We start from the raw sequence: 19794 nt of genomic DNA, 5'->3' as shown, positions 1-19794 counted from the left end.
ATTAAAAGGAGTAGGTTCTGTTCCGAGATGCTCTTGAGCCAGGTGTCAGGAGACATTCTGTTTCTCAGACAACGAATGTACCGCTTGGCATCGCTTTTTGTAAAAGGTGTGAGCTGGACGTTGTTGCTTGTATATGCATCCGTGGCCAGTTGGTCAGCTTGGGTGTTTCCTGAAACACCGCTATGTCCAGGAACCCATTGAAGGTGTATCGTATGTCCAAATCTTATAGCTTCCCCAAGTTGTTCACAGATTCGGTACACAAGAGACATATTTTCGTTACGAGTATTCAGGGTCTTAATGGATTGCAGTGCTGGCTTGGAGTCGGTACATATAACCCAGGAATTCGCTGTCAAGCTATTTTTGATGTACATTGCAGCCGCGAGTAAAGCATGCAATTCTGCGGTAGTTGAAGAAGTATGATGTGACAACCGAAAAGATGACGAATGGTTGAACTGGGGTACCACAAATGCTGATGTTGATCCTTCATCCTTGGTTGATCCGTCGATATACACGTGGATGTTATCGTCGTATTTTTGCAGTAGATGTGCAAGAGTCAGTGTCCTAGCAACGTGTGTATTGGTCGATGCTTTTGTTTCCATGCCTGGAATGTTCATATTGATGTCCAGTAATGGTAGCGTCCATGGTGGCTTATGAATTTCCTGAACCCAGTGTGTTTGTTCAGGGATTATCATTGGCACAGAATTTAATGTTCGAAGAAAGTTTGTCCCTTTGCGAGAAAGAATTTCATTAAAAAGGGGCCGCGCAGAAAGTCTAAAGAAATTCCGACATACTTCCTGGATTCTTAGGATAGTTACTGGTGGTTCTTTGGCTGCAGCGAGTACAAGCGCACTGGATGTTGCTCGCGGAAGACCTAAGCATACTCTTAGACTTCTTGCAAGTATATAAGTAAGGCGAGCTTCTGATGTGCTGGAGAGCCCCTGTAACACAGGTATAGAATAGGCAATCGCTTGTCGCACTAGCGCCGTGTGAAATGAAAGCATTGAATCTATTGAGGCTCCCCATTTTGCACCCGCGATGCATCGAAAAACATTAATTACACTATTAATTCTCCCTTCCAGCATATTTATATGTTTGGACCAAGTCAGGGATTGATCCAGTAGGACTCCAAGGAATTTGTATGATTGAACTCGCTGAATTGAGTCTCCATTTACATTAAGTTCAAAACCAGGAAGCTTTTTTCTGGTAAATGGTATAAATGCCGATTTCGTGGCAGATAGCTCCATTCCTCGTTCTCCTAAAAACTTGTTTGTCGTGTCTAAGGCTACCTGTAACTGATTTTTTAAAATATCTGGGGATGAGCCAGAGATCCAGATACAAATATCGTCAGCATATATAGATATTCGTAAAGGTGGCTGGAGTTTCTGCGGTAACTGGGCCATTACGACATTGAAAAGAGTAGGGCTCAACACGCTACCTTGGGGTACTCCATGGTGCAGTTCATAATGCTTGCTGTCTCCATCATTTGTACACACTACGATGTTCCTGCATTGAAGAAACTCTTGTATCCAGCGAAGCATGCGTCCATGTACACCAAGAAGCAGAAGCCCTTCAAGAACATGAGCGTGACTAACCGTATCGAATGCTCGGCGAATATCTAGGAACACTGCCACCGTAATGTTTCCGTTATCTCGTTCGTACTCTACACAGGTGGTGAGGTCCAAGATACCGTTCATTGTGCATCTACGTGGACGAAATCCTGTAATTTCTTCGGGAAACGCTCTACTAGTTTCCAACCACCACTGTAAGCGGTTATGTAAGATCTTCTCAAGTAGCTTTCCGACGCAACTGGTTAAACTTACAGGGCGGAAGGAATCCAGGCTCAGTGGTGATTTTCCAGGTTTTAAGAGCGGAACTATTTTAGCTAACTTCCACGATTCAGGTATTGTCTCTAGGGATGGGCGAATATTCGGTTAATACGAATAGCCAATCGAATTCTGTTCTATTCGGTATTCGCTTCGAATCGAATTTAAGTATTCGACAAAATCGAATTATTCGACAATATCGAATTATTCGACAATATCGAATTATTCGACAATATAGAATTATTCGACCTTTCGAAATACAGTCAAACCCGACTATATCGAACCCGTTTACATCGAATTATTCCTTATATCGAACAATTGTTGTGCACAGTAATGTTACAGTGATAATATATAGCAAAAACTATGGTTGCATCGAACAAAAATAGCAGCCGCTACCGATATATCGAACTGCCAAGAGCGCCGTTTTGCTCTGCAAGCTGGCTTTCCCCCAACGCGCAGCCGCACTGGGGAAAAGCCAGCTTGCAAAGCACGCTAATTTTTTTTTTTTTTTTTTCGGGCGGTTGCGTCGACTGTTCAGAAAAAAATAAAATATATCTTTTGCGGAGAGACGGTGCTCCGTGCTCCGTCCGCAAAAGAGAATATTATTTTTTCTTCCAAATTGACGCGGCCGCCCAGAGAGAGAAAAAAAAGCCAGCTTGCTTTGCTAGTTGGCTTCCCCCAACGCACCACCTGTTTTAGGAGAAAGCCAGCTTACAGAGCGAAACGGCGCTCTGCAGGAGGTGCTCCCGTTGGACGTGCTCCGTGCTCTCGGCATATTTCGGCGCTAATGCGCGAATATAGAAGGCACCGGCCCAAGAATTTTGGAGTCCGTCGATAGCGTAGAAAAATATCGTTATCGCGGATGCAATGAAGAAAAAGCAGCAGAAGATGCAAGACTACTTCATTGTGTAATATTTCAGCAGAAAGGGGATTTTTGAGAGTCAAGTTCATTAAAACTTTTATATCTAATTACCCGCTATATCGAACTGGTAGACTTTTTTGCAAGTTCAATATAAACGGGTTTAACTTACTCTGGCTTGGATCTACGGCCAGGTGGCGCAAGCTTCCGACCGTTTCGTGCTACCGAACTCAATACACTTGAAATTAACAATTACAGTATATCAAATACCAAATAAGGGCAAATATAAAACTATAGTCTAAACATATTTTGTGGTATTTTTTGCTAGTACTATTCGAACTATTCGATTCGAAATTATTCGACCAAAATCACTATTCGCTTCGAATTCGATTCGGACCCAAAATCCTCTATTCGCCCATGCCTAATTGTCTCTGTTCTCCAAACTTCATTGTATATCTCGAGAAGAGTGCTGGTGGCATCGGGGCCGAGATTTGATAGCGCTTCGTAAGTGATCTTATCAAGACCAGGAGCTGTAGACTTGCGGGTGTTGTGAAGCGCACACAAAATTTCACGTATGTTGATTTCATGATCTAGCTCTGCATGCACTAGATGCCTCTCGTTCTCGAAGGTACGAGTAGCCTGTGTCTTGGAAGATTTGTATTGGGAAGATGTTACCACATTGCTTTGTTGTGCTAATAGAGCGCAAAATTCATCCGCGATTGTCACTTCCGATATGCCCCTCAGAAGAGCTAGCGCGCGGAAAGGTTGTTTTTGCATAACCGGCGTGCGAAGAGAACGAAGTATTTTCCATACTATTGGAATCGGTGTGAATGGGGTCAGATTACCGCTGAACTTCCTCCATCGACGGACTGAAAGAATTTGCAGCTCTCGACGCATAAGCTTGTGAATATGTTGGGCCTGGTTATAGTCTTCAACATTTCCTGATCTTCTATAGCGTCGTTCTGCTCTTCGTCTTTCTGCGCGTAGCTTTTCGTATTCACCATTGACACCAACGTGTCCGTTAGGTACAGGTACAAGACGCGTTGCTCGTTCGTAACTAAGCAAAATCGAGTTTGCAAAATCATCGGGCTCTTTCAAATCGGTATGTCTTAAAGTATTTAAATGTCTGAACATCTGCCAGTTTGTTATCCGTGCTCTCTGTTGCTGCCCACGAATATTAAGAAGAGGGTGTTGTACTAAAATGGGAAAGTGGTCGCTACCTCGGGTTTCCCTGTCTGTCATCCATGTCATTTGAGGCGAGATGTCTGGAGAGCATAGAGTCAGGTCTAAACAGCTGCAGTAGGTAGGGCCACGAACAAAGGTCGGGGATCCGTCGTTGAGGACGCATATGTTGTACTTGTCCACATACTCGGCAATGACATTTCCACGTCGATCGCAATGGTCACTCCCCCACATTGTGTGGTGTCCATTGAAGTCTCCACATATAATAAAAGGAGCAGATACGTGACGAAATATTTCAGAAAACCCAAATGAAGTTATTGGAGTTTGAGGTTCGATGTACACGCTCACAACTGTAACTGAAGACTTACCACACCGTACCTTGCAGGCGACGAATTCTGGGATATCTTTTGTCGAAGAAAATAGGTGCACAGATACCAGATCTTTCTGTACAGCTAGCATCGCTCGACTTTGACCTTTTTGACGAGATGATTTGTACAGCACATAATTTGAGAGGCGAAAGTCGTCGTCCACGCGAGCTTCGGTTAATGCAAGTATTGGTATAGTGTTCTTCTTAAGAAATTGACGAAAGTCACCAGACTTCTGCCGTAACCCGTTGGCATTCCACTGAAATATTCCTATATGGCTGTACAAATCAGGCATTGAGATACTCTTCATTCATCAATGTTCGTGAAGACTTAAGTAGTCTTTCCATAGCGAATAGTGCTGTTACCTCAGGAAGATTGTTAGCTGCGGGCACGGCGCTGAGTATGGCCCTTAGAGCCGTAAAAAACATGGGTACCAGCAAATGCGAGACGTCGCTCGATTGCCGTGTCTCAGAGTGATCCTCCCGATGATCGCGTCTGCGCATATCACGCTTCTGTGTGCGGGGTGCTGGTACAGGAGAGGGGTTTGATGTTCGGTCTCCTGGAGGCGTTTGACCAGGTAACGTCGAGTTTAGGTGAGATGGAGTCTTTATGTTGATTTGGGCGTTTTGTTGGCGTTTTAACACGTCAGAATACTGCGACCTTTGTTGAGATACTTGTGTCTGCTGTGATGATGTAGAGGGACGAGGGGGAAGTGGTGGTGGGCGAGAAGGTGGTAGAGGAGGCAACGGGGCGCGCGTGACCTCAAGATTCGGGGAAGGATGACGGTTATTTAGTATTGGTCCATTCAGGATTTCATGTTTTCTGGCTGCAGCTGCTGCCTTTTTGTGAGGACAGCCTGAGAACGAAGCACAGTGATTGCCTCCACAATTTGCACACTTTGGATTGGTTTTGTCCATGCAGTCCTTGTAGCTGTGTGATCCAGCGCACACCTTGCATCTCTGTTGGCCGCGACAATGTCTTGCGAGGTGCCCATGTCGTTGGCATCGAAAGCATTGCACCGGGGTTCCAAAGTACTCCATCACAGGATGACTGGTGAAGCCCAACAGGACCCGTGCAGGCATCGGGTGATTCTGTGGAAAGTGAAGCAGGGCACTTTCTGTTGGTTGTTGCTCCATGCTGCCGTCTTCTTTTCTTGAATATGCAATTTGTCGTTGGACTGCGATGACACCAGCGTCCTTCAGGTAGTCTAGCAGTTCGTAGTCTGAGTATTGAACAGGAATGTTGCTGACCTTGCCAACATTGCGTGTGTATGACTCAGACACGGTCACTGTCACGTCGATTCCGACAAGAGATTTCATCATAAGAAGTCTGTTCGTTGAGTTCAGCGTCGATGTGTTGACCGTGATTGTGCCATCTTTCCTTATGCGTGGCGCTAGTAATTTCTCTTGTGATACTGTCACAATTTCTTTGGCTATTCTGTTGGGGTTGATCCTCCAGAATGAGGTTCCCTGCTCTTTTGGCTTGATAATCAGCGGGATTCCGGCGGGGCGATTTTTCCGCACTGTGACTTGAATGAAGTCGTCTTCGTCTCCAGGAGTGCCGTCATGAAACGAGTAGTTGGATGTCCTCTCCTCGTCCATTTGTTCCGAGGGAAGATTCACGCACTGTTTTTTCGATGGAACGTCGTCATTGATGTCCTTAGCCGTCAGTTGAGGTTCTTGTAATGATTGACGTGTTTCCGCTGCAGAAATGTGGCTCGTAGTCGCGACTGTATCCATTTGAGCGTCCGAGGTCAAGGTCTGGTGGATCGGGTCATTGAAGCGGGGCACCTCTGTCGCAAGTTGTCGCTTCTTAGGCGGCAGGGTTGTGCCCGGTAATAGCCCCGTAGGGACCAGTTACTAAAACAAATGTTGAGGTGGCCAAATTGAGCAGAATGGCATAAAATTTCAAGCTTACAGGAATAGCGGCGGAAAATGATGCTGGCTATTCCAATCGTCGTCGTCGTTTTTCCTCGCTGCCTTCTTAGTCTTCGCCCGTAGAATGTCGTAACCCGCCCCTGATCGACCGAAATGTCAGCTTTTGTATACCCACTGAGAGACTCGCGTGAACTATTAAAAGCTTTTGGCACCGTGCATGACCACCACGAAGGCCGATAGAGACGTCGTGTGCCTATTTGCGTAGCCAACACATTACCGCCGAGCTGGCAGGGTACCTGCGCTAGCTTGACCTGTAACGTTTACTACTACAAAAAGGAATAAAGGGAACCTACTGAAGAATTGAAGTGTACGTACCAGACGATGCAGAGGTAATCCATACGGCATTTATTCGAGCTGAATGTCAAACAGTAGACTCGATCGACGTGGATGTGATGAGAGGGGGATCCGGGCAATATGGTCCCGGACAAAATGGTCCCGGACATTATGGTCCTGGACAAAATGGTCCTGGACAATATGGTCCCGGACATTATGGTCCTCGACAATATGGTCCCGGACATTATGGTCCCAGACAAAATGGTCTCGGACAATATGATCCCAGACATTATGGTCCCGCACAAGATGGTCCCGGACATTATGGTCCCGGACAAAATGGTCCCGGACAATATGGTCCCGGACTTTATGGTCCTGGACAAAATGGTCCCGAGTGATAGGCCGGACAAAATGGTCCCAAGTCATTTTCGTGTCAAGTCATTTTCGCGGAGTGTCACTTGGCAACAAACTTAGTCGCGCCATCTATTCGGTCGGGTAGCCGTGGCTCGCTTCCGATGCGCGTATGTTCCCTTTATGTCAAGGGCATCGTGCCTTTATCATAGGCGCGATATAATAATGACAAATTTATTATAAAGGTTGGGTGTTTTTTGTATCTACCAAACTACCGATAAACCCCGAAAAGTAACACCCGAGTCTGTTTAACCGAAGTTAGGGAAAATCGGAAACCCCTGAAAAAAGCTCACCCAAGAAAATACCGAGCTTCACGGGAAGAAATCTTTATATGCAGCTATATACAGCTAAGAAAACACGCCCGTGCCCGGTTTTCTTTAACATATATGCCCTAAGCGCCAAGCTTTTTTTCTGACATCAAAAAATTGCGCCAAAAAATCCCAAACCTCTAAGGACAAAATTAAATTAAAAAAAAACACGTAAAAAAAAAAATGACGACACTGAATTGCAGTTATAAGCGAGTAGCTCTGAAAGATCGATTGTATATTTTATCTCGCCAATACAGAAAAACCTGCACTTTAGTTCGGGGCAAGCGTTTATAAAGATACACGGAAGAAAACAAAATTAAAAGAAAAATAAACCTAAATGGGGCACATATTTTTTTTTCTTTTTGTACACGAAAAAAAATAAAAAGAGATAGCTTCATATTTACGCCTTTAAGCCTGATTTAAGCCCATTCACATGGTGCGATTTTGCTGGCGACTTGGCAGCTGCGAGGTCTCTCGTGCGGAAGAAAAATCGTGGTGGAGGCTGCAGGCCTCGACGCCGCAGCTCCGAAATCGCAAGCAAACTCGCCCCATGTGAATCGGGGTTTCGTCCTAATTTAGGTAGAAGTCTAGGCCTTCGCCCAGAGCTAGCTACGCTCCGTCTCTCGGTTCTCATTGGTTGAAGTGATGACTGACGTGTGGAATATTTCTTGTAAAATTGTTTCTCTCTGCCGTGGTAGTATTTTATTCTACATATTCTGTTATGTTTGAGATACACACATTACAGATAGAGTCATTCGTGTATTAAAAACAACCCCGAGATCGCCTTTCCCGCTTCGGTTTCAAACGCTAACAAACATGGCTACAGGCGTTTGCGTAACTCGTGGAGTTTCTCTATTTCTTTTTTTGGTAGGAGTTGTTTTGCGTTCACCGAGATGTCCAGAGGAAGATCTGAACCGGCGTAGTTTGCAGCAAACAGCTGTAGCAAGTGCACACCTGGGGAGACGTTGTGCATGGAGCTTGTTTTTGTAGCGGGACTGGCGCATAGGTAAGCATCGCGTGTCAATTATTATGCTCGATCTTGCTTGATTTGTTCATTTGCGCGTATTGATGCTGAAAAAAAATGTCGGTTCCCCTAAAAGAGTACCCGCAAACCCTCAGAATCTCGTAACCATCATGACTGCGACCCTGGTTTCACTACTTTAGACAGGAAAGAATTTGCGAGCCTTTTGGTTGGAAACAGTCGGGCGTTCGCCTCATAGCAGGTTTTTCCAGGCATTTTTCCATCATTTCTCTTCGAAAGGTTTGCAGCTCTGAAGCTTTGAACAGTTTACCTGCCTTCCTAGAGGGAATATTTTCGGTCGCGTTTTAATTGTGCGTCATGACGCTCACCCGCATTGCTCAAGGACGCTATGTAAGAACACAGCAAGAACAGAAAAGCTGAAAAGACTGCACACACACACACACACACACAAACACACACACACACACACACATATATATATATATATATATATATATATATATATATTCTTTTGGTTACTTTTTACATCGATAGACGCTGAGAGACGCTTGTATTGGACCGTGGCTCGTGCATGATGGAACGCGAGAACACCAATTTCATGGTCGCGTCTAACGGGCGTTGCATATGATAGTTGTTTGTGTTCTAATAGCAAACGGTGCCGTACGCTGCCGAGCGTCTGCCCGTACGAGTAGCAGACGTTGTCAGACGGCAGACTAGACGCTGTGGACGTCGCGACAGGGAACGTGTTCCGCCGAGCATCGGAGCTAATCCAGCAATAATGGGCGGGGCCACAGTTCTGTGGTCCCGCTTTCACTTTACGTGGAGCTCACGTTAAGTTCACTTCACGTGAACTCCACGTAAAACTCGCCTAGCGTCGTAAATATTGTGCTTTATAAAAATACCTGTCCTATCTAAACCCCTGAACTTTTCATTTTTCATTTAGTTTTTTTAAAGGGTTATTTCGACACAGGCGCTAACACCTTTCAACTCACACGAGGAGCAAGTGCCTCCGGAGAAAATGACCTCATTGCCATCTTTAACAAGTAAACTTCTAGTGTATTCGTGGGCTGACACGTGCGGCGGAAATACGAACAAGCATACGTGCCGCTTTCCAGACGTCTAGCAGCATCGTTTGTTCATTCTTCATACCTAATACGCGGCGATTTAGAAATTGTTGTAAGACCTTGCCCTCGCTTCAAGAACAAGAGCGCTGAAATTTAAAAATAACAGGCTAGATCTAGCTACAGGATTGGACAAGCATACTGCGGTAGAACCGTACAGAAGATATGAACCGAATTATAGACAACGCCATAACCGTAACACAATTTTAGAGTTAAAATCAGCTTTTAAGTCCTCCAGCACCTCCTGAGAACGTACACGGCGTACGTCCTGACTTAGTCTGATTTTTCCAAACTGCCCAGCACGAGTCATCTCGCCTGCAGCGTCGTCGTCGTCATCATCATCGTCGGGTTCAGAAGACCGCAGCAACATCAAGAGAGACACGGAGGGATTATAACATTTTTATAGTCTCTCATATCGAAAAAAAAATATTGGGAAGTTGGAATCTCCCGCCTTGTTAGATATAGATTCCGGGGAAGTCACTGGAGCAGTAAGAGATCGGCTATAAGGCGCTCCCGTCGTAAAGGAAGCGACAAAGCACGGCGAGACGTACTTGGACCCGGTATTTGTCTTTTCCGCTGCAATGTCTACCAGGACCCGGGCTTTGACATGGCCGTAAAAGAGAGTTGGCTCGCAGTAAACCCTCTTCGGTCGGGAAACTTTTAAGAGCCGATATACGTGGCGGGCAGTAAACAGAGCGAAGCCCAAGTGCGACCGGAGATATGTGGAGCTGCCACACGAATGGTCAACGAAGCCCGGTCAAGAAACCAAATGCACTCGGAAAAGCGACAATCGAAGATATGCGTAAGCTACATACACACATCTGGATGCAGTTGACGTGAAATTTAACATTGAATGTGAAATAATGTCTTTTAGCAGCTTTTTTATTTGCTTGTTTTTGCGTCGTACACAGTACTAATTTCCAATAGAGATATCAACAAAATAAATAAATTACGACAGATAAGCTATTCAGTGATTCTCGGAAAGGGGAAAAGAGATCTGCCTATCACGCACTGGGTGAAAAGAAAACAACAAAAAACTCAACAATTTGCGCAATGTAAAAAAAAAAAAAAAGATTTTTGTCGATGTAGTTGTTGAGTAATTCATTAAACATTCAGGCAGGGAATGCATTGGTAATCATAACATGTTTTTTTTTTTATGATTGGAAGGTGTCGAAGCTTATGGTATTCAGCAACCGAAAACATTTTTCATAATCCAGTTTGCCCACTATCGAAGCATATATTGCTGCTAATGAAAAGCACTCAAAAGAACGCCAAATGGACTTTCGAAATGATTGGGAAACAGGAATTCTCCTAGTGGGTGATAATGTGAATAGCTTTCTTTCTTTTGCTTTCCAATATGTTGAAAGGGCACTCGTCTGGATAACCAAATTTCGTATATCACGCTCTTCCTCTCTTTCTTTCTGTTTTTCTTCTCTTCTTTTCTCAGCTGGTTCGTCAGAAACTCGAGAATGAAGCGATATCTGTCCATATCGATGAGATGTGCTAATGTGTGCGAGATACAGCACAGATATAGATCAATGTCGCCTTAGGTGGAACGTACCATTTTCTGTTCCTGCCATTAATGTTTTTATAGTGGAACAAACGCCAGCACCGTTGAAAGTCATCGTACTACTCTAGACTAGGATAGGACCTTGGTGTGGAAGTGACGAGTATCGTCATTGGAAGTAATTATGGGCATTCGGAAATGGAGCACTGTGGCATTATTTTGTCAACTTAAAACCTACGTTTTTCATGGCCAACGATCCGAAAAAAGAAGTCGGTTAAAACTTAAAAGTCATGTTTTCACGTATCTCAAAGAATTAGGGAGGCGATGTGCGCTAGTTGGTTCACGATGACAAAAAGGCAAACAGTGCAAAAAAAAAAAAAAAACACGAACAAAATAAAAAAAAAGCGCACAAAGTACAAGCGCTGTGTGCACTCTTACTCTCCTTCTGTTGCTTGCGCATTGTTTGCCCTTTTGTCTCCAGTAACAAATTCGGTTGAAAGTCGTTTTCAGGTATCTTCAACATAGAATTTGGTTGCAAGTCATGTTTTCATGCATCTTCACTAAAGAATTTGGTTGAAAATCATGTTTTCATGAGTCTTCAATAAAAATTCGGTTAAAACTTTGTCCTCGTTTTCATTTCTTTTTTTCGCGTTTTACTTCCAAGTTGAGCGGAGAGGCTGCTACGGAACGGAGAAGCGGACGTGGTGTGGGGGCACAGCGTCATTACCTTTGGCCCATCGGACGTTGTGGGCGGGCAGCGGATCCGGGCCGAGACAGAGGAGGACCAGGAGGCAGGCTGCCTGGCTCAGCCGCATCGGGCCCCGGGTCTCCTCGGCTGGCAGGGCCGCAGGGCTGGTCCTCCGCTACGCCCGGCCTGCACCACGACCCACAAGCAAGGGCTTCACGGGAGGCTTCGACCGCGGGCCACAAGTTCCAACATTTCGCGAAGTATACGCGAGGTGTGGAGTTACGGAATATTTTCCGGGGCACAAAATTTCGCGATTTGGAGTACTATATGTTACGTACACACGCAAAATATATTCGAGGAAAAAAAATGGCGATATTTGCGCATATGTAAGAAGCAAACATCGTGCTTCGAACGTGCCCGAGGCGTGTGCGCGGGTAATTCGTTTATCGTGTTTGCATCGAACACCCTGACATTTGTATGATGGATGAGCAGTGGAGCTGCCGCTTTACAGTACTCGGGTAAGGAGAAGCGTGATGACGAAGACGGGAGTTTGGGCGAAGAGACGAGGAAGGGAGGCGAGCGGCGGCGCGGCAACTGCGTCCGCTCTAGTGGTGTAGAACTGTCGATAGTATCGATAGTTGCCAGAAATCTGGCTACCGATGGTAAAAAAACTATCGATAATGTCCCAGAACTATCGATAGTCGACTATCGAAAAACTATCGATAGTACTATCGATAGAACTATCAATAGTCGACTATCGAAAAGCTATGGAGAGTACTATCAATAGTCAACTATCGATAGTACCATCGGTAGTCGCCTATCGTAAACCTATCAATAGTACTGTCACCGGTTTAATATCGATAGTTTTGCGACATTTGTAGTTTGCGTCGCTCCCTCTTCTCTTTTTCTCGCTTTATTTATTTTTTTCTTTTTAAATGGGATACCCAACTAGCCCAAGCACTTACCATCCCAACTTTGGTTCAGCTTTCAGAAATGACGAAGACGCGAGTTTGGGCGAAGAGAGGAGGAAGGGTGGCGAGGGGCGGTGCGGCAACTGTGTTCGCTCTAGTAGTGCAAAACTATCGAGAGTACTATCGAGAGTATAGATTGTCGCCAGAAATTTGACTACCGATAGTAAAAAAAGCTCTCGATAATGTCGCACAACTATCGATAGTCGACTATCGAAACACTATTGATAGTACTATCGATAGTCGACTATCGAAAAACGTTCGCTAGTACTATCGATAGTCGACTATCGATAGTTCTGGAAAAACTATCGACAGTATTGATAGTCAATTTATCGATAGTTTTCCATCACTAACCACCTCACGCTTTTGTCTCGCCATCGTCGTCGTTCGCGGGTATAACGAAAGGTTGAACAGAAATTTGGCAAACGCCGCTCGCCTATTAAATACAAAGTAGTGGTGAGTACAGTAATATTCCGTGCGCTAATAATCTTCACTCTTTCATACTGTCACGTTTTTTTTAGGCAACTATCGTGGGTACGTGAATAATTATTTGCGAGCGCAGACACCGTCAGCGGTCTCAACCGGCATGCGGCTGCTCGAGTGGACCGCGCTAAGCCGAAATCAATAAGACTCGACTCTAAACCTGGTCGCAGCCTTGATGCCGCATCTTCTCCCAGCCACCAATCAGCGAAGAACAGCCTGCAGCAGATGATGTGCGAGAGAGGAGTGCCGTACTCTGAAGTAATTCTTAAAAATAATAACCCATTATTTTGTTTAACTCAAAACCTATACGTCTTTCCCGTCACCAGCGAACCGAACAACTCTTCGTCCCCATCGGTACAAAATCCCAATACCAAAACTAACAATACACAAGTATTATTATATGCCCAGCAATATAGGTAGTTTAAAATATTAACAGTGATAATCCATAACTTATTCGCAGCTCATGTAGGGCCGGCTACTGATACGATAAAATAGGGTGGTCTACCCAATTCATGGCGTAGAGTACATGTAATAATCTAGGGAAAAATGAAAGACATTTACAATCCCCTGTAACGCCGAATTAGAGCACAGCTCTTGAGGAGGAGGAGGAGAAGGTATGGAGAGGGGGCAATGCCCTTCCTTCTCTCCAGCTCGCCTCCCGTTTAGGGGAAAATTTTCCGCTAAATTTGGCGGAGAGTTTTTCCCGCTAAATTTAGCGGGGAAAGTTTTCCGCTAAATTTTGCGGGGAAGTTTTTCCGCTACATTTAGCGGGGAATTTTTTCCGCTTAATTTAGTGGGGAAATTTCTTCCGGTAAATTTGACGGGGAAACTTTTCCGCTAAATTTGGCGGGGAACTTATTCCGCTAAATTTAGCGGTGAAATTTGTCCGATAAATTTAGCGGGAAAATTTTTCCGATAAATATAGCGGGGAAAATTTTCCGACAAATTTAGCGGGAAAATTTTACGCTAAATTTAGCGGGAAAATTTGTCCGCTAAATTTAGCGGGGAAATTTTTATGCTATATTTATCTGGGAAAATCTTTCCGATAAATTTAGCGGGGAAATTTACTCATAATGCACTGCGCGGTTACGCCGACGGCGACGGCTTCGCGCATTGTATAAACAGAAATAAAGTTGCTAAGTAGTCTAACAACTTCAACCCGTTGTGACCAAACGAACACTCGCATGCTTTCTTCCCCCGCTTTTATGACGCTTTCTTTTCCGCTCTCTCTCTCTCTTTCTCTCACTCTAAAACTGACGTCAGTGCTCGGGATTTGTCGCGCTCTGCTCTTTTTTCTTCCTTCTTCCCCACCCTGATTTACAATTGCTATTAACTCACCTCAACACATATTTCTGTTTGTTTTTTATCAGTCTTTAAACGAACTCATTTTTTTCCCCATACCATCAACCAAACATGGCTAATAACAATTTCTTGGTTCTCTAAAAAGCGACAAATTTCAACAAACATTTAGGTGGAGTTTTACGTGGCAGGGCGGATGTTAATAAAATTTCGACTGTGCCTTATCTGTGTTCAAAGTTCATGCGCACAAATAAAAGGTCTCATGCAGATTTCTGCATGTTCCCTTTCTTTGTGGTAATCAAGTCTACATGCACTGTAATTCTAAACTGTTGACGGGATATCTGTAGCCTGTAATTCTTAAACGGTAATAATATAATCAAACTGATCGCGTGGAATAAAAATATGACTCGTAAATTTCTATTGCAATACCTGAGTATAGAAAGGAGCTCGTTTAGTTCATTTATGTCTGTTTCTAGGAAACGCGCTCTCTGGATTCCACCAACGTCGTGCCAAGTGCTCCGTCCGTCTTCCCACTCTTTTCGTTGCACAACTCTACAATTTTCCTAAATTTGCTTTAACTTACGTCGCACAGAACGCTATTCGGATTTTTAAATTTCGCATAGCGAACTTTGTTACGACGTTGCGCTTTGATCACCGACTTTGTTTCGCAAAACCACAGCACGCACATTGCTTTCTCTTCAACAGCCGCGATTTTGAAATAAAAGGTAATATTTTATCCGACGCATCATTGTGGCGAGTGCGGCGTTACTAAATAAAACGTACATGGAATTACATTTTCATACTTCGTAAGCATTTTTTCCCCCGCTTTTGGTTTAAAGGTATACAGGCACAGCTGCTCTATCACTGTTACTTCGCGAAGCCTGCCGCTTCAGAGGGAGATGCATGCAAACAATGAATTGGCTGAGTTTCCCGAGTTCGTCACTGGAGGCGCGACCAAGCGGACACGAGAAATGCTTTGGCGTTGTTCCTGTCTCGCACCGCTCCCGCTCGTGGGCCTCCAGTTACCGTGGTTAGAGTTCCTGTATAGGCTCCCAACGGGAATAATGATTGGGGTTGTGTGGATATTTAGACAGCGTGTAGTTGGTCAGCCATTTCAAAGTTGCGACGAGTCACTCGCTGTAGAAGAGCAATTTGGCCAGTGCAGTAAAACCACGCAGTAGTGATACACGACCGCACGCCGGTACGATGCTCATCCAGATCGCAACGGGCAGGGGTGGGGATTGAACCCAGAATGCCAAAACTCCGCATTCGATCTCCCAAACAAAATCAGGTTGCATCGCTGCATTACATATGGCCGGAAGATGGGCCGACGAAAGAAGTCCCACAGTGGACCCGGAACGCCTTCGGAATCGCATTCTCCTTGCGTCAACTGCCCCTTAGAGCTCACCGATTTCGGTCATTTTTCTCGTCCAGCGTATGCCGAGATGTCGAGGGGGGGAGGGGGGGGGGGGGGATTTCGTTCTGAGTGGAGGTCCGGATCGCGGTCTAGATCGAGGCGAGCCAACTACTCCAAAAAATCGGCGGAGCGTACCGAAAGTGGGTCCCAGATTTGTATCGGCGTCCCACACCACAGCCATGTGACAGCGTGTTGACGCCGAGACGTCCGAGGAGCTCTTGAAGCTGCACTCCAACGAGTATCACAAAACAACGGACTGACACGGTAAGGAGAGGTTTCAGAGCGGTCGTTCGGGATCTGAGCTTTCAGACACGCCCAGAGGCTCTAGGTCATTCTCTCTCTCTCTCACACACACACACACAGACACACACACACACACACACACACACACGCGCGCGCGCGCGCGCACGCACGCAGCACACATGCACACCAACATACACACGCGCACGCACACACACACACGCACTCACGCAGGCGCACGCACACACACAAACACATACGCACAAAGAAAGAAAGAAATAAAGCGGCGCCATTTGTCGGAAAGCTGCTGTCTCGAACTGCGTTTCGTTTTCGTGAGAGCCATTCGCACTTCCTGTTCCGATCTTCGATCCGTTTGCAATCCAGAGTGAGTGCGGGATGGGCCGGTCTTGCGACGTGTCTCGTTTAGATTTTACGAAGTTCTCGCGTGATGTTCTTTCGCTGCATTAGTGCTAGCCGCAGCCTGCAGAGGCAGTAGAACTCTACGGACGTATCCTCTAAGACCAACGCGATGGAAGATTACGAAAGTAACATCATGCGGAAAAGAAACAGAACAGATGGCAAATCATTTTATGGAACGATGTGTTGGCAACGCTAATTTCTGTATCAACTGTTAGCAAGTGACGCTCGGCTCCTCCCGAATCAAACATGCGGCAAAGAAGTTTGTCAGATTTCAATTTCTGCTCGAAAGAAAAGCAGAAATTTTCATAAATTCTTAAATTGTCAACAATGGCCCGGCAAATTCAGGCGATTCATTAATTTGTTCTTTCGTATTTTTACTAAGAATCGTTTACAAGTTTAAAATATCTCCCAGAAAAGCGTGTTACGCATTATGCTCATTAGGGTCCGCAAAATCGCTCGCCGAAAAGTGAATCACGCATTATGCGCATTTGGCTCCGCAAAACTTCAACATACGGACGGTAGTAATTCATAGCGAATGTATTCCGCAATTTTTGGGACGCTGAAGTGTCACTGATAACTAGATTTAAGACTTCGATCGCGAGGGGTCTCGCACGTTTCGCGTCGACCGGGTAAATAAACAGGAATCTAGTTGTTCGAATGACTCCTGAAGCCAGCCACCGCTTCTTCCTGCCAGTTATGTTGAGGAAAAGTTCGTTTACTGGTTTACAAAAATCAAAAATTAATCAACTCGGAACTAATAAGAGACCAGCGCTCACAGAGCACATTGGAACCAATAGGATACACGTAGTCGCTTTCACTGAACTGTTTACTACAGACGCGAGAGGTTTTCAAATTTTGCATTCACATTCTCAATTTGATGAGACATTCCTTTCTTAGTTTTGTCTTGTCCAAATCATAATTTAAAAAAAAAAAAATACACCCTATTCGTTGTGGTAGATGTTGTATACTCCGTTTCATTTTACGCCCGAGCGCAGCGGTTGCTACGAGTCATTGGAGCCAATCCAAAGTCGTGTGAGTGTCACGTCAACTTGAAGAGGGGGAACAGCGACGCGCGAAAAGCTTATCACGGGCTACGTTCACATAGCGGGATTGGCCAGGATAGCTCGTAGTGTCCGCTGCGTCCGAATGTAAGGTGAAACGGAGTACAGTGAGATAAAGCGCTGGGTAATCTATTTTCATCATCTAGCTTTTTGTACCGGGGTAGAGAACAGCACACCATCCGAGCGCTTCGACACCTCAGTGTTTGTTGCCAGGGCTACGCGTGCCACGTGCGGTTTCAAACTTGGGTAAAATTTCCTACTACAAATATATCTTCACTAAATAAACACAAACCGTGAAACAGGCGTTGCCGGGCGTTACCCGAACAGCGGATGAAGCGAGCTGACGAGCCGAGGGATTCAAGATCCGCACGGCCTGTCCGAGTCTGTCCTACCCGTGACGTCACAAACAATGACGATGATAACTAGATAAACGCCCCCTATAGTTCACACACACCACCAATTGGGCCCGAGCCCGACCTTCGACGCGCTGATTGAACACAAGCCCCAGCAGAACACCGACACAGCACTCGTGCCCAATCTGAAGCCTCGGTCGATGTGACTGTTATGACGGTGCAGAGGCGGTGCGGAGGCCTTCTGCTTTTCAGCGCGAGCTCGCTGGCTTCCGCGGTGCTTTGGTTGCGCGTGCCTACGCGTTCAAACTTGTGTTAGCAAGGGCAGAAAGCTCATGCTGAAAGCGGAGCCTGTAGACTCAGCTTAAAGGAGCTGTGCAACGATATTCATTTGGAATGTTTTTTTCTGTACACGAGCTTACTGGCACACCAGGGACTCAAGGATACTCACACGCAACGCCATTGGCCAAGAAACTCCTTTGCTGCGGTGTAATTTCAAGGACAAAAGCGATCATTTTCATTCAATCTCTCCTTTGCAAAATTTGATGACGTAACTCGGGGATTGCAGTACACCCAAGTGACGATATTTGAATGCGGTTCATAGATTGGACCCGACCATTGCGTGGGCACTCGACTTGTGCTCGTGACAATTGCTAGCTCGAGAAGCATTCGGGTTGTGACCCGTGTCCAATCGCTGCAACGGCGACAACAGCCGAGCCATAACAATGTCTGGAACTCAGCGCGTGTCCTGCGCTTTGCCAACCCCAGCGCGTGGCTATGATCAACACTGGCGGCATATAATCGGCTCCAGATCACGTGGCCGCTTGTTCTGGCTGCGAGTTGAGGGGGTGAACGCTGCTCATTTTTCTTTAATTTTTTTCTGAGTCTTCTATTGCGTGGGGTGAAAAACGAACGCGTGTTTTATAGGTCATTAACGTCAGGGATCCGTTTTAAACGGTATTTGCGCAAAGTACAAAAATTGTTGCATTGCTCCTTTAAGGGTGAACAAAGTACAGGCGTTGCTCCAGCGCGAGCTTCCGACCTTCCATAACGCTTCGGTGTCTCGTGATTTCCGGGCGTAGGCGCGCTGCTAAAGCACGGCGGAAGGCAACGAGCACGCACTGAAGGATGGTCATTTGAGAGAGACGCCCCTTCGATCTAAGTTCGTCGGTGACTATGCGCTGAGAAACTGAGGAAGAGAAAGGGACGAGAGTGCGCGGCGACGTCGAAAAGCGAACGCGAATTTCACTGTCGTCACGGCGTCTCAACTTCTGGCTGGCGAAGCTTCCGCGGGTTGTCAAGCGCAGAAAGCGACCTACAGCCGAACGGGCGACTCCCACATCCACCGGAGAATTGTGACGCCACCCGGATCGCGGCCGGCGACAGCGCGACGCTTCTATGACGTCATCGGGCAAAAATCGAGGGACTAGGTTTCTGGACGCGGTAAACGCACCAAACTTTAGAAAGCACCGACTCTCGAACCGAGCATGCGCGAAGGCTTCGCTCTCTGAAAAGCAAGTTCCTGTTCGTGCCCATTTCAGCTTCCCTCCGCAAACGCGCGCATCGACCAACAATGAGACTCGATATACTTCTGAGCTGCCCATAAACATATCGCACCAGTAACATCAATAAAGCGATCATGGCACGTGATATATGGCTAACGCTTGTGCGTATGGGGTCAGCATTAATCGCGTTCAAGAAGCCTCGGAGGAACAACAAAAAAAAAAAAAACTAACATTGAATGCAAAGACGTTTAGCGGGTCTAGACGCAATAGTAGCGATATTAGACAGTTTTAGTGGATCGTACGCTAAAGCCTTGCGTACGCAATAAAATTGCGGGTCGGGAGTGCGCGTGCGCAGAACGCAATAGAAGAGCTAGCGTATTGCGTACGCACGCAACGCTGGGGATTTTGCGTGGCGGGCTAGCGGGCTCTGCGGGACGTTCTCGAGGGACCTCGGACCCAACGAGAGCGCCATGTTTCAAGATGGCGGTTACCTCGACTGGCGCAGCAAAGGCGACGTGGTGTTTTCAAAGTTCTGTGTTACGTGAAATTGCGTGGTGTTCAGCTCGGCAATTCTTTCCGGGACCTACGGCGGTCGAAT

The 19794-nt window shown here is 45.9% G+C and overlaps 1 protein-coding gene across 1 annotated transcript in view; it reads right to left on the bottom strand.

Annotated features, from left to right (window-relative positions):
* Positions 1–19794, bottom strand: part of LOC8053888 (sodium/hydrogen exchanger 2) — a 657649-nt gene that overhangs the window by 422016 nt on the left and 215839 nt on the right. The window contains exon 2 of the mRNA XM_040205731.3: positions 11493–11639. Within this exon, the coding sequence (XP_040061665.1) occupies positions 11493–11580 (88 nt within the window). The 5' untranslated portion in view covers positions 11581–11639. The remainder of the gene's footprint in view (positions 1–11492; positions 11640–19794) is intronic.

Source organism: Ixodes scapularis, unplaced genomic scaffold (assembly GCF_016920785.2).
Source record: "Ixodes scapularis isolate PalLabHiFi unplaced genomic scaffold, ASM1692078v2 PGA_scaffold1__304_contigs__length_218370807, whole genome shotgun sequence".
NCBI lineage: Eukaryota > Metazoa > Arthropoda > Arachnida > Ixodida > Ixodidae > Ixodes > Ixodes scapularis.
The sequence above is the reverse complement of the archived record's forward strand: the minus strand, read 5'-3'. Positions and strand labels throughout refer to the sequence as shown.